Genomic DNA, 14,942 nt, shown 5'->3' on the forward strand with positions numbered 1-14,942 from the left:
CAGAAAGAAAGAAAGAAAGAAAGAAAGAAAGAAAAAAAAATGGCACAAGAGTGAAAGAGAGATAAGATGAAGTCTGGAAAGACAGAAAGCAATAAAGAATTAAAATGCAAAAATGTGAAAGACATAAAGAAAGAAAGAAATGGTGGACAAAGAGAAAAAAACAAGCAAAAATTAAAATAAGAAAGAAAGAAAGAAAAAAAGAAAGAAAGAAATGATGGATGGAAAGAAAGAAACAAGCAAAAATTAAAGAGCATAAGAAAGAAAGAAAGTAAGTAAGTAAGAAAGAAAGAAAGAAAAAAGAAAAGACACAAGAATAAAAGAACAGGGATTAAAACAATGAACGCTCACAATAATGAAAGAAAGACACAAACAGACACACAATCAAACAGAATCCAGGAGGACTGTCTGTGCTGTAAATGGCCACCAGAGCGCGCTGTGGTTCTGGGTAACACAGACTGGGATCAAACTGTCAGTCACTACCGATGCACACTGAGCCTGCTGGGTAGCATGTGAAGGCCCTTTTCTGCCCCTCAGCGGGCAAAGGAGAGAGAATTCTTCAGAGGTGTAGGTGTGACATCACTGTGTGTAGGTGTGACATCACTGTCAGCGTCGTGCTCGAGAGGCACTGAGTGTGATTTTGATTTGAGCTCTTGTCTGACCGGCCGCCTGGCCTCACTCAGGTTCCTCTCCTGCTTCTTCCTCCGTGTTTCAGGCTCCACTCTGTGCCTCTTCCACAGCCGGGTGAGCGCGGCCCTCAGCTCCCTGCGGATGGGCCTCCCCGCGAAGCAGCTGAACAGAGGGTTGGTGCAGGACGTGAGGCTGCACACGCACATCTCCAGAGAAAAGATCAGGTCGGCCACCTCTCTTGCTGACGAATCCTGGGGCGTCAGCGCCGGCACGACGAGAGCTGCGTTCCTGCTCAAGTGGTAGGGTAAGTAGAAGAGACCGAAGAGGACCATGGCTGCACCTAGCTCACAGGCCAGCCCCCTGAGGCGCGGGTCAGCCCGCTTGCGCAGCTGGCACACGCTGCAGATGTAGCAGTAGCTGAGCGCAGTGAAGGGGAAGAAGAACCCTAGAAATGAACAGCATACAGAATAAAACAAGCTCTCTTCAGTGTCACCCATGAAGACGTAGATGATGCACACAGTCCTGTTGTCGTGCTGACAGTGTGCGATGGTAGACAGTTGGGCCACTGGAAGACTCATAACTATGGCCAACAACCAAACACTGATGCACAATACGACTGCACGCCGGTGAGTGAGGAGAACAGGTGAGCGAAGAGGATGGACGATGGCCAGGTAGCGGTCTATGCTCAAGCAGGTCACAAAGAATATACTGAGGTAGAAGTAGTTATGGTAGAGAAGACGGATGGCCTTGCAGAAATCCTGGCCCAGTGACCACTGCATCCCAGCGAGGTGGTACTGGATGAGGAACGGCAGGGCAAGCAACCAGAAGGTGTCAGCCAGAGCAAGGTTGTGGAGGAAGAGGATGCTGCGGTTGCTCTGGCTCAGCCGGCGAGAGAAGACCCAGAGGGAGAAGAGGTTCAGGGGCAGGCCCAAAACCAACACCCCGAGGAAGAAGCCCGGCATCAAGAAGAGCTGGACGATACGCATGACCCCCACACCAGGAGAGGTCATATTGCAGGACACAGTTTCATAATGCAAGGTGTCCTGCACAGAGAGAGGAAAAGATGAAAAAGATGCCAGGAACCCAGAGCTGATTTGCATTACTGTAAGGCTGTTACTAACAATATAAGAGAATGTTATTACATATGAACTGTATTCTTAAAAATAAAGGTTCATAGTTCTTGGCTTAGATATATGACTCTAGGGAAGAAAAAACTTTGATATAGAATCAATATATTATGTGGTGTCTAGCTTCTTTCACAGGAACCATCCATTTAAAGTCCACTTTAAAAGGTTCTGGTTATGAACTAACCCTGTCCTGCAGATTTTAGTGTTTTTCCTGCTTTAACGCAGTTTAACTCTTGTTAATTAGCTAAGGAGTTGAATCAGGAGAGTCAGAGCAGGGAAACACTAAACCAATGGTGCCCCAAGTCCAGTCCTGGAGATGTACCACCCTGGAGAGTTCAGTTCCAACCCCAATCTACCATACCTGATCCAATTAAATAAGGCCTTCAGAGCACCTGAACATTAGCACAGATGAAGGTGGTAGGCTAGTGGTAGGAGAGCTAAGCCAGCAACCAAAAGGTTGTGGGTTCCCATCTCAGAACTAAGTGGGTATTCCTGGTTACCCCTTTGGGCAAAGCACATAACCTACCAGTGTAGCTCTGCTGGGACACAGTGCTGCTCCCAGACTTTACATAGTTAAACAGAAAAAATTACGTTTTCTAAAACATCAACTCTCTATAGAATAATGACTCACCAAGACCACCACTAAACTTATCATGGCAGGGGTACTCCAGGACCAAAGTTGAGAAGCAATGCTTCAGTGAACAGTTGTTCTTCTATGGCATCAAAGACTGCTTTTTGGCAAATTTTATATAATACCACACCCCCCTCCCATATAGCGTATTGTGGCTGTCAAAAAAACAAAATATCTCCTTTTTTGTTTTTCTACATCATTTGATCACAATATATGCCTTTTACACTGTGTGACAATTTCATGATGAATGGACTAATAGAAATAATCCAAAATCATTTAAATAAAACCTATTTAACACTGAAAGTTTAGAACGTTTTTGCCTTCTCCTATAAAGTTACAATTTTTGAGATAATGATTTTCTTTGGACAGCAATGATATGCAAAAAAAGAAAGACCCACTGCAGTTACCTACCAAACTGTGGTTGCTGTCCATCTCTGCATTGATGCTCCACCTGCTGTGTAACACTGTCTCCCTGGATGGAGGGAAGACAAATGGAAGTGTTCCCATCTTTCCTCCCACTCCTACATTATTATTAACAGGTAAACACACAAAGGCAAATATCGGCCCCCTCATGCCATCTGCTACTGATGACGCTACTGTATCAGAAAGTGTGCCATCAGAAATAGACAGCCTATCAGAAACAGGCATCAAGGGAGCAGAGCATCATTTTACTATTTTAATTTTTTGGGGCAAAATGTGTGATAATAATAATAATAATAATAATAACAACAAAACAACAATAATAATAAGGACTATAATAATAATAGTAATAACAGGCATTAAATAATTTAAGCAAATAATTTATTTGCATGACTGGTATACACACAGTACAGAACAGAACAAATTTATGTCAGAAAGTATATAAAATAACTCACAGAAATGGCTTTTTGATTGATTTAAAACTATATTAATTTATGTATCCAGATCCAAGAACCACTTGGTAACTACTTCACTTTAACCAGCATTATAAAATTGATGTATGTGTTCAAAAACAAAGAAAAACAGAGAGATCAGTAACAATATTAAGATGAATTTGGCGTGAAAAGTGTCTATTGTCATTACAGATAAGGTCCAATCTGGACCCACAGTATCCACATCACAGACCAAGACCAGCAGACAGCATGAACATACAGGCAGGATTGTGTAGGAACGAACTAGCGTGTACAGCTTTTCTTGCGTTCTACCTCTTTAGATGCATAGAGAATATGTGTATGGCTTATAGCATTCATGTAGAAACGTGCATAGCAAACAGCTAAATTTCAGAAACGAAATTTCTTAAAATTATTTAACAGTCGCAATTCCTTAACAATCAAAGGCAAACTGAAAAATCCAAAAAAAAATTAAACAAACCGGCACATGAAAACATTTAGAATTCAAGTCACAAATATCAGCACAACCAGAGTGACATTTACTTAAACCTTTATCTAATGAGAACCAATTATTTGTCTACTTATTTTTGCAAAAGCAAATTAGAATTTGCCACTACAGTAAATCTGGGCTTCATCTTTGTTCAATAGCAGAGCTACGCACAAACTTTCGGCAGGGCATATAGGGGCACATGTTTCAAAAGAAAAAAATTGAAACACTAGCTAAAAGGGCACTTTGGCTGATTCAGGGCAAAGAGCATATGCCTCAGCATAGGCTGGTGTCTGCGCATATGCCTGAATGATACCCATTGTACCATTTTTCATAATGCTTAAAAGAGACCAGAACATTAAAGACAGATTTGGCAAAGCATTTACAGTAATTCACATCCACGCAGCCACTAATCTCTTCCACACATGGTAGACCTGGACGATGTGTCCCGTCACCTTGATTTCAGACATTTTATTACAGCAACACTGATACTGTAGTGTAAATACATTAATCACACGGACAAACCTTCTTCATTAAGTGCTTTGTGCAAGACAAAAACATTATAAAATTTCTTTTATGTCCCCTGACCCGTAAAATGAACAGAAAACGAAAAGAAAAAACAAAGGAACAAAGAGACACTCACAGAGTTGCCTTGACTACAGCTGGACTTTCCTCCACTGTAATACGCATGTAGATAAACAAAGGCACGTTAAAAGCCATTAGCGTGGCTAGTCTGCTCTTTCGGTCATGCATTAAACTCTGATTACTCTTCACTGTACTAACACTTGGGCTTTGCAAAGTAAGATTTGGCTGTATTTGGTTCACAGGGTTTGAGGTGCTGATTGCTTTCACCCATCATCAGCAAAACTGTCTGTCCTGTAAATAGATAGCGTGAATACACTAGTGACATCAGCTGGCAGAAGACACACTGCACTTAAGGAGTGCAGTGCACTCACTCATATTTGGCATAAATGTACTGGAAGTTTTAAAGAAAAGGAAAACCTTCTTGCAACTGCCTTGTGAAGTTGCATGCTAAGAAAAGGACACTTTGTAGTGATGTGACAACTGCGCAGAGTAATGATTGTGAAAATACTGTTTTACATTTTAGTGCTAGTTATTTGAGAGCTTATTAAGGTCCTTTTTTTAAATTGTCTGCAAAGTCAAATGCAAAAAATATGTAAAATGTTCTTACAGAGGACTACACAGGATGAAACGAAATAATTACAACCTGAAATTTCTCCTGAAACTCTGCTTATCTGAAAGCTTACTCTTATAGGCATCAGTATTGATATCATATTCAGTTTTTGCCTTGCAGAGAGAAATACAAGCTATAGATGTAAATAAGGCATCTTATCTTTGGTTACATAATGGGTTCAAGGAACTCACTATCTGAATGATTATGAAAAAAAAGTCTGAAAACAAAAATAAAACTTAAATAAAAAGGACGGTTTGTAAACTGAAAAACTGAAATTTAGACAGAGCGTGGAGAGAACAACAGAATCCAATATCTGAAATGCATGACCGAGTCCAGAGGTCAAGAATAAAAATATACCACATTGGGCTTTACGTATCTGACTTCTCAAAGTAAGAGTGCTGATGTAGGATCTTTACCTCTCTAGTCCAAATGAGTACATTTGTATAAGCAGAAAGGAGCTGTGTATGACTGATTATAGAGATATCATGGCAAGAACAGTCTGGGTCTAAGTTTGAGGTAAGTGCCTGATAGAAAACCTCTTTCATTTTTACACAAGTGAAATGAGGCTTGGACTAGGTCAGGCATTCAGACAGCACCTCATGTTTCACAGTGGCAGCTATTTCTGGACAGATGCACTGGTCTCCCCCTCCCCTCTGATTCAGCTGTTTTTTCAGCTTTTCCACCTCATAGTTGTGCAGGTACTCCTGGACCAGGTAGCGCTCACGCTTTACACGAGCCTGTACATCAGATGGCACATCCGGAATCAGCCACGCCACAAAGAATTTCACCAAAAACACCACGTGCTATGAAAGACAGACAGTTAAAGATCAGTAATGGGGTAAAGATAAGAGAAAGGCTGTTTAACTCTTTAATGGCAAAGCAAAAAAAGTTTATCTGCCAATGACAATGCTACTGTCTCACTTTTTTGGTATGTAAAGAACATAATCTAAGCTGAAAATTTGTACAGCTTGTTTTATTTTTGTGTCAAAAACTACCATTTTAAAAGAGCAAATATAACAATATCCTTAACAAATCAGTCATCTTTTATTGTTAAAATACATTAAAAAGTTCTTAGTAGGAAGAGTCAAAATTTTCAAACATTTAAATAGATTAAAAAGTTTAAAAACGATTAAAAAAGATTAGATTAAAAAAAGAAAGATAAAAAACAAATAATACATTAGCTTCTCTCTAACGTTATACACATTGAAGAACCATGCGATGTCTGAATGCTATAGTTTTAGCAGACTGCAGTGAAGAGCCTGTGTCTTACATTTCACTTTTAATAATATGTGTTTTTTGTGATGGATGGAGGTATTATTGGAATATAATTAAAAAGATTATAATTAATAGTATTTGATATTAAATATTATATCAAGCTCCAATTCCACATGCTGCTACATTTTACTATGCCTAATGTGTACATGCATGTTTAAACAACTCTGGTGGCAGATTATAAAGAGTTATAGGGCGTGTTACCAAAGTCTCTAAATGTATCCTTGGCAACATGTGAGATAAGAGAGGGTTAAAAACCACAGTGCTAGAGCAATGTACACAATGAAATGTTCTTACCTCCATAATGATAATAAAAGCCATTTTGGCTGCTAGGATGTGCCAGAACTGCATGGTGTGGGAGTACTCATGCTCATGGCCTGGAGGATAGCGGTAATCACGGTACCTACACACAACACATAACATGCGTAAATTATAACAATGAAAAAAAAAGATGTACCGTTACATATACATGCATGTAAACACACACAAAGATAAACAAACCTGCAGGTGGTAATCATAGAGCTGTTGTACCAAGCAGGATTCTCATCAGAATCAGGTGTATTAGCCAAATGAATTTGCGAGATGTTGAAGACAGACAGGCTGTTGTTGACATAGCCCCGCATGGAGGGCTCAATGCCTGGGTGATAAGCGTAGAAATATACCAGCCGAGGAATCATATCGGAGGTAAATGCCACAATGAATGCCTGATCAAGAGAAACACAGGAGACTGAGAACAAGAAGTGAAAATGAGAGATACCAACAGCCTTCTATTACCCTGTATCCTACAAACTGTGTGACAAGTGAGTAATTTAGGACTGTAATCTGTGGCCTTGATTTCAACATGCTAGAAATCAAACCAGAACAAAAACATGAGAGGTGAACCGAGGCGAGTTAACTCACGTTGGTGACCACGGAGAAGACAGCAATCATATTAAGAATTTCATCCCAGGCTCCAATGCTGTGGGCTTTAGCCGCTACAGGTCTACGAAACTGTGTAGTCAACTTCCATGCGTCCACACGCACCTCCAAAATATTATTCATCAGAGCCAAGAGAGGAGCCAGTGGAAAGGAGGCCACAAAGAGTGTGATAAAACCAAACTGGATTACTGGAGAAGAAAGGGAGCAAGCGAGAGACAATTAGAAAGTTGTATAGATACTGTCTCGCAAGCCAGACTTTCTGACCTCTGTCAGAGTCTGGTGCATTTTTCCTTAAAATAGGCCAAAAACGACCTACTATGACAGGAAAAACGTCATTACGCTGACTTGCAAAATAACCAAACACAGCCTGCTTTTTTAGAATCATGTGGAGGAACAGGCAAATTTTAAAACAAACCAGTTCTCAACAATGCAACGGCAAACAAGCAAGGACATCTTGCTTAAAACCTACAAAATTCTTCAATGAATAACTTTTAAAGATGAAACGCTGTTATTATATCTGACCATGTCTTGCTCTGAAAGGCACAGTCATGGTGCACAGAATTTGTTTCCTGTCAGACAGATAAAACCCCTTGTAACCCCACATAAGTGCATATACGCAGATGTGTGGAAAGCCATTCAGAATGAAACTGACAAAATCAGATTAAAAAACAGTTCTGCCAGCTTAACCTACCATAGATATCAGACGCTCTGTGTATGTGTGGGCAGAGCATCGAAGGCTAAGACCAGTATAGATATAACAATGTACAGAAACACAACAGCATCCTCTATCTGTGAAATGTGGTAGTGTAAGAGGGAGTTTGAAAAAGCTCACATATCATCACTTTATAACAAATCCTCGCATTTCTGAAATGGTAACTCTATTTAAGAAGGAAAACTTTACCTTCAATGTGAGTTAATGTAATGAGATTTTATTCCAACTAATTGTAGACCATTTCTATCGGCCCATCAGGAAATGTGTACACAACATAAATGGCAATTGGTGTAAAGCAAAAACAAAATAAATCAAGGTTTTGATAAGTACATGTGTGTGTACACAAGTGCTTAGATAAAACTCACCCATTTCCAGGTACTCATAGAAAAGGCCAAACTGGCTGAAGTTCTGGAGGTCATAGTCCTGCTCCCAACGGCTGTAAAGACTCTCAGGGTGACTGCGAGCATTACGGCTGCTCCACCAGTTCTTGAGCCAGCTGCAAACAAACAAACAAACACATTTACCTTTACTGTGCTCCATTTGCTGAAGATGCAGCACAGTGGGCACAGCTAGTCCCCTCAAACTGCCTTATCAAACTGTCATCTTTTCAAATAGATTAGGAAACACTTACGGAAGCAGAGCCTCTTGGATGTTCCCCCACACTTGTTTACCAGTCATCACTATGACCAGCTGAGTGGTCAGCTCAATCAGACAACCACCAGGGTCACACTACAGAATTCACCATATAAGAGAGAGGCTAATCAACATTACTGCTGCTTATTCAGTAAAACACTCTTTAGACAAGGCAGAATTGGCTGTCAAGCAATTTTTATAAAAGATATACCTCTTCATTCCTCAGGCTGCTGATATGAAACATGTATGTATATTTTCCCGGGTAGCCCACAAACTTTCCCTTAAAGAAGGCCACGTAGAAGCAGGAAGAATAGTAGTTAACAAACTGGAAGAGGAACATCTTGACAGTCAGCTTGTTCTCATACTGCAGATGTGTTTTAGGGACCTCTGCAGGCAGAAAGCACAAGAAAGCACACTGGCTTAGTTAGTTCCACAGTCAGTTTTGTCAATGGATGAATGTAATATAGAAAGAAAGTCTACAATTGTAGCTATCAGAAAACACTTTGAAGGCTGGAATACCATAACTACTAGAATGGGGGTCAGAAGAGGTCATTTGAACAATTTGAATTTTTTAAAGCCACAACAGGGAATTAAACAAATATTTAAAAAATAACTTTATGCTGGTATATGTTATAAGAAATGTCAGAATTATGAATCTAAATTTGATCTAAGTTTGATTGACATTTATTATTTAATCTATATGTGTAACGTACTACTAGACAACAAGGGGAATTTCACTTATTTTTCTACATTTTCAGTCATTCAGAGTGGTTTGATGTAAAATGGTCCGTTACAGAGAAACTTACCAACTCTGATTTCTTTACAGTGGTGGTGATAGGAACCAGGGGTCGCAATGGTTACAGCACAAATATAGCCATTTTATTTATTAGACAAAAACACCAGGAAACACCAGGAAAGTTTTCTTCTGAAACTATTTTGCCTCACAACACCCTGCATGTACCTCTCCATCATGAATCGATTAAAATTAATGGATCACTGAATAATGAGCTGGTCTAACTCACCCATATCTGTGATCCAGATGGCCACTCGCTCATACAGGAAGTTAAGCACCATGATGATGACAAAGTTGATGCAGGAAGCAGTGACTGAGGTGGCCAGCTGTGGGGTGATGAGTGAGCCAACCACCTCCAGCTTATTGGTAGGGCTGTCCTTCATGACGCTGGCCAATGCAGCAAACACAGCTAGCCGATATGCTATCACTCCAATTATACTCGCTATAATTAGGGAGATCTTGATACGGAAAGAAACAGCAGACACCAGAGAAGAGACATGTCAGGGTCGAAGGCATGAAGTAAACAATTTAAACAGTTAAGGAAAATGCCATGTTAGTCAAGTATTTAAAATATGTTGTCACACAGCTGCTTCTTTGAAATGCTTATTATACTGGAGGCATTTGTCTAAAAATTATAGTATATTGTAGTAGGCAACAAACAGGCCATTTATAAATTGAGTCATGGTACTATGAAAACATTCAAGACATCCTGAACTTTAATTATAACATGCTGCTCAAACCATGCATCCACAGGCATAAAACATTTTCTTATCAAACTTTACATTTCCATTCCTTTACCTTTTTACCTTTGCTGCAGGCAACATGCTACAGTACTTCTACTGTATAATAAAGGACCTACTTTATCTTGACACAGATTGCCTGTGAGTGTTTAAATACATGAATGTATGAATGATGACAGTAAAAATGCCTGTTGAATGTTACTGATTAAGTTACTGATGCAGACTGAGATAAAATGATTCTTAGTACTTAAGTGTGATGAAAGGTGCCACTCTACTACATGTAGCAGTGGCACTGATGCTCACCCAGAACAAGACAGTAGCCCCGGACAGGCATAAGCGAGCACACTTGCTTGTTACAGGGAAGTAGGGCTCCATCTCCTACACAGCAAGCAAGCAAACCAAGGAACAAGGCAGTTAGCAACTAGTACGACTACCAGTGGCACACGCCTAGAACCAAGCCTGTGTTAGCTCTGTACCTCTGAAAAAAAGCTGCCAAAAAGAGCTCTCGTGAGGTTCTGGATTATGGCCTGCATATATCATCTACTGTACTCACAATAGAAAGTTAGGCATTTTGAGATTTTTAGCTTTTTTAAGTGACAGGGAATCACACAGAGCACTTGCAGGGAAACTGGACCAAACAATTATGGTAAACTTGCAAAACTGTGGGGGAAAAACTCAAATGCACACACCAAAAAAGCAAACACAAAAACCTAAGGTCTGTGCTCATCCTGTTCAAGTCTTACCCACAGGACCACAGCAGACCAGCACAGGCAGAGTTTGCCTATTAAATCAGCAACTGGCTGGTATAGAACCCACTCCATCTCCTACACGGAACAGGAGTACAGCCACTTTACTTCATTCAAATGGACAAATAATTTCCAAATTAATAAAATATATTACATCAGCATAATTTTATATTTCAGTTTATTTACCTTTCGCATTAATTGTCCTGATGATGTAATATGTTTTATTCGTGAGGATATGAAAGGTACCCATTTGAGTTAAGTAAATTTAATGCATCATTGGAAAACACTGCTGTAACTCATTTGAATCGCTTCATTTTAAAGTTTCCTGCAATATGAGCTTTTGTGTGATAAACAATTCTCATCCTTTTGTGTGTGTCAAACTAAAAATTATTCACTGAAAATAATACACTGTAATTATTTATTTATAGTCATTTCTTGATAAGTCATCTACCTGATATTTGATCACCATTTTTTTTTAAATATGAGCTATTCTGTTACTTTTATTCTTTCTTTTATTCTTTTCTGTTTATTTTAATTTTACTGAGAACTTCATTCTCAATGTTATACTGCGTTCTCTGTCTCTGTTCAGCATCCTGGACAAATTCCTACACAAAAAATACTAGATACTAGAACATCCTACCATCAACCAATATTTTAATATTTTGCTGATTGGGAACCACTGATTTAACTCATCTGAATCTCTCTCATTTATACCCTTCTGCAGTTTCTTTGTGAGAGAAACCACTTGTCATTATTTTTGTCCATATTCTCCAATTCCAACAGCCCAAAAGATGAAACAATGAACCACCAGGGGGCATACTGTGCATAAAAGAATCAATGCTCTGAATAGAATCACATGAAAACATTAATACAACTATTACTAAATATCATATGAAAACACTGCTACTACTACTACTACAACTAAGAAGAAGAATAATAATAGTAATAATAATAGTAATAATAATTTATATCAGGATTAATGTCATTAAGCGTTCTTGTGGGAATGATGCCTGGTTACCTGTGTGACGCGGTTGAGGCGTCGGCTGGTGCACTTGGTCTCGTACTCAGGCCTAAGCTGCAGCCGTTGCTGCTCCTCCTCAAAGTCCACCAGATCCCACTCATACCCCAGCCTGGCCTGCCGCCGCTTCCAGAACTCCAGAAACAGGGTCACTGAACAAAACAGTTTTCACTCATTAGCCTCCATTTGCAGCTGACTGCTCATACACGGATTAAGACTTTGCAATAATCATTCAGCAAAAAGCTAATTAAACCTGTGACTGCCTTTGGCTTTATAAAGTACAAGGTTTCTCTCAACCAAACAATTTGCCGTTCTGTCACCAGGGGGTGACAACACACAAATTCACAATGCCGGGTGAAAAAAATATATCCATAACTTACCCCATATACCCATAAATATAGCAAAAAATACAGTTGCTGTGTTGTCGAAGAGATGTGATTGCTGTTAGAAAAAAAAGGAAGTAAAGATATGATTAATGTCGGGAATACTTTAGAGGATATTTGGAGAAACAGCAAAAAAAACATATTAAACTCACCCAGGTGGAGTTGCAGGTGCTATTGAGTTTCCAAAAGCCACATGTCTTATCACAGAGGGGACACATAACAATCTCGCCACCAATCTTTCCATCACAGATCTCTTTCCTGCAGAAGAGATGACATATATTAGTACATTAACTGTTATTGCCTAATAAGGACTAATTACGGTATCACTCTGAATTATGCAGACAAAAATTTTCTGCAAAATTCAGTTGCTGAAATATACAAAAAGTCATTCAGAGTGGTTTGATGTCATTGTAGAGGAATGTACCGACTATTTACGGAATTTATCTTTAACAATGTGGCAATTCTTTTTCCTTTCTCTCTCTCTCTTTCTCTGTCTGTCACTCACGTCCAGACTGTGTTGTCATAAGTTGCCACTCCATAGATGAAGCAGATGAGTCCAACCACAGCAGCATAAAACAGCATCTCAGTGTAGAAGCCCAGCCAGGCAAAATAGATTCCAATCTTCTCTCCATAGTATTTCCTATAGGATAGAGAAAACATTGTTCAAAAAGGGCTGGACAGCGGGTAAATGCATCAGTGCTCTTGTTTTTCTTACGATCTCTCTCACCGGATGAGATTGAGTGGCTGCTCCTTGTAGAAGCGGAAAAACCGAGCCCAGTATCTGTACAGGTTATACCGCTCACTCTCACAGCTAGAGTCCCGAGACTTTATCCAGTACCTGCACTAAACATACATATATACGCACATTGTTCTTTTGCAAGTAAAATATGGTACTGACTGCTTTAGATGTTGATTGGCCTTTTCATGCTCCACACAAACATGCACTCTTTTGTAGCAATTGTCCATGCTACACCCATAAAATGCACTTTTTTGTAATAAGTGCCATACAATCAAGCCAATGTTAGCATGATGGCAAATCTGTTATTTCTAATCTGTCTAGTTTTTATTTTGCTACAACAACACAGTCCAGCTTAATAGCATAGCATTTCAAACTGGAAACTGGAGTGACTCTAAACATACCACCTACAATTACTCATTAAGTTGAATGGGATTTTTGCTAGCATTCTGTAGAGCTTGCCCAACCTCGCAACAATTGCTATGAAATAATGTATTTGTGGGCAAAGCATGGATAAATTCATTTAAGTGGAATATGTAAAACATATGAAAAACAGTGTATCGTAGTGCAGTGTACCATATATAAGTACAATAAATTCTTACATCATGCAGTGGGAAGGCTGAGGTGTAGGTCCCGTTGTTCAGCAGCCGCTTAATGCCTCTCTTGTCCTTGCTGAGGTTGTCGTCTTTATTGTAGGGGCAGCGAGACAGGATATAGTAGACCTGCACAGACACAGTGCTGTCAGCTAAAAGATATCCAACATTCAGGTTCCTTTCAGGATGCAAACCTGACTATCTACACAACAGTGATTAGAGAAAGTATATGTGTCTAAAATGGTACAAATGATTAAGCACATAGTGTACAAGCTATACAAATAGTGTTCTTTTTTTAGCAGTGTTGTAACTGTTAAGTACCTTAAGTACCAACACAATTATTTTCTTTGAGTTTCCTAGCTTAGAAAGCTGGGGTCAGAACACAGGGTCAGCCATGATATGGCACCCCTGGAGCAGAAAGGGTTATGTGCTTGGCTCAAGGGCTCAACAGTGGCAACCTAGCAGACCTGGGTACTGATACAAGTTCATGACTCAATAAATTCCTGATAGTAGGCTAATGATTTGCCTTTTTTTAAGATTTTCTGAGAAAATGTGAATCAATAAAAGTGATAACTGTATTCAAGTTATCGCACAACCTATTAATGCATCTTTAACTAGGAGGCAGGATGCCTGGAATGGGGAGTGTGATGTATGTGAAGTTGAACGCGTTGATGTGGGTTAATTTCATTAAGACCTTTAGTGCTCAAACAACGCAACTGCATTAACCCCTTAAAATCTCAGGCTTATTACAAACTAAGGCATATTATTTAGTAACTACTCGGGACTACAATGCAAATTGGTTGAGCTATTCTTAAGTTATGGAAATGTGTATTGGCCCAGCGGCCTCTGGTCTGTTATGGGGTTAAATGAAACATTTCCACAAAGCACATTATCAAATTTTTTGCATTGTGATGTACTGTCAGAATGTGCTGTTACACAGCTATTGGAGAATGAAATGCTGTCCTTACTATCCTGTTGCATGTGGAGTTGGGGAAGAAGGTCTCCTTGTCTTCAATAAGGAAGAAGTCCTGCTTGTTATTGTCAAAAGGTGACGTGAAGTAGTCCGGGTCAGGATGCATCACATGATCAGGCAGACGTAAAGGTGTGAAGAGCCAGCCAACAGGAATCTCTCTATTCTCTGGGATATCATTGACTTTGAAAGGCACTTTGATTTTCAGCACATCAGCGTAGGTGGCCAGCACCTCCCATGGAGCATGGATCTTTAGAAAAAATGTCTTTCCATCTTCAGACTCCTGAAAACGTACACATATTTGAGAGATTCAGGGAGAGCACGAATGCAGGCCTAGTGATAGTATTTTGTTTTAGCTCCAAAGACCTCTTAAGTCATGCATCATTATGTAGCCTTCTTGACCACATTAGGAACTCTAAGCTGTTTTTCTTGATTACAAAACGAATGCCATTTTCAAAAATTTGTCTTGCCTCTTCTGACAAAAATGTTTTA

At 39.5% G+C, this 14,942-nt stretch overlaps 2 protein-coding genes across 8 annotated transcripts in view; both read right to left on the reverse strand.

Moving 5' to 3' along the window:
* Positions 1 to 429: 429 nt before the first annotated feature.
* On the reverse strand, positions 430 to 1,821 carry LOC118811644 (succinate receptor 1-like). Its single transcript, XM_036576011.1, has one exon. The coding sequence runs from the start codon at positions 1,725 to 1,727 to the stop codon at positions 531 to 533; it is 1,197 nt and encodes a 398-aa protein (XP_036431904.1). The 5' UTR covers positions 1,728 to 1,821; the 3' UTR covers positions 430 to 530.
* Positions 1,822 to 3,169: 1,348 nt separating this feature from the next.
* Positions 3,170 to 14,942, reverse strand: part of ano5a (anoctamin 5a) — a 32,062-nt gene continuing 20,289 nt past the window's right edge. For 5 of the 7 annotated variants that reach the window (XM_036576000.1, XM_036576002.1, XM_036576003.1 and 2 more), the window contains 16 exons: positions 14,449 to 14,733; positions 13,490 to 13,609; positions 12,879 to 12,994; positions 12,657 to 12,791; positions 12,304 to 12,409; positions 12,149 to 12,209; positions 11,769 to 11,920; positions 10,748 to 10,828; positions 9,494 to 9,722; positions 8,683 to 8,858; positions 8,470 to 8,567; positions 8,204 to 8,334; positions 7,109 to 7,314; positions 6,710 to 6,912; positions 6,506 to 6,611; positions 3,170 to 5,739 (listed from right to left, as the gene is read on the reverse strand). In XM_036576000.1, the coding sequence (XP_036431893.1) occupies positions 5,509 to 5,739; positions 6,506 to 6,611; positions 6,710 to 6,912; positions 7,109 to 7,314; positions 8,204 to 8,334; positions 8,470 to 8,567; positions 8,683 to 8,858; positions 9,494 to 9,722; positions 10,748 to 10,828; positions 11,769 to 11,920; positions 12,149 to 12,209; positions 12,304 to 12,409; positions 12,657 to 12,791; positions 12,879 to 12,994; positions 13,490 to 13,609; positions 14,449 to 14,733 (2,436 nt within the window). In that variant the 3' untranslated portion in view covers positions 3,170 to 5,508. Of the gene's footprint in view, positions 5,740 to 6,505; positions 6,612 to 6,709; positions 6,913 to 7,108; positions 7,315 to 8,203; positions 8,335 to 8,469; positions 8,568 to 8,682; positions 8,859 to 9,493; positions 9,723 to 10,307; positions 10,383 to 10,747; positions 10,829 to 11,768; positions 11,921 to 12,148; positions 12,210 to 12,303; positions 12,410 to 12,656; positions 12,792 to 12,878; positions 12,995 to 13,489; positions 13,610 to 14,448; positions 14,734 to 14,942 lie in introns of all 7 variants that reach the window. The other 2 variants (XM_036576001.1, XM_036576007.1) reach the window with 1 other exon arrangement.

This window comes from Colossoma macropomum, unplaced genomic scaffold (genome assembly GCF_904425465.1).
Source record: "Colossoma macropomum unplaced genomic scaffold, Colossoma_macropomum, whole genome shotgun sequence".
Taxonomy (NCBI): domain Eukaryota; kingdom Metazoa; phylum Chordata; class Actinopteri; order Characiformes; family Serrasalmidae; genus Colossoma; species Colossoma macropomum.

Bases quoted from the DNA above. Each gene is read 5' to 3' on its own strand.
- LOC118811644 (XM_036576011.1), bottom strand. From the start codon at position 1,727: ATGCAAATCAGCTCTGGGTTCCTGGCATCTTTTTCATCTTTTCCTCTC.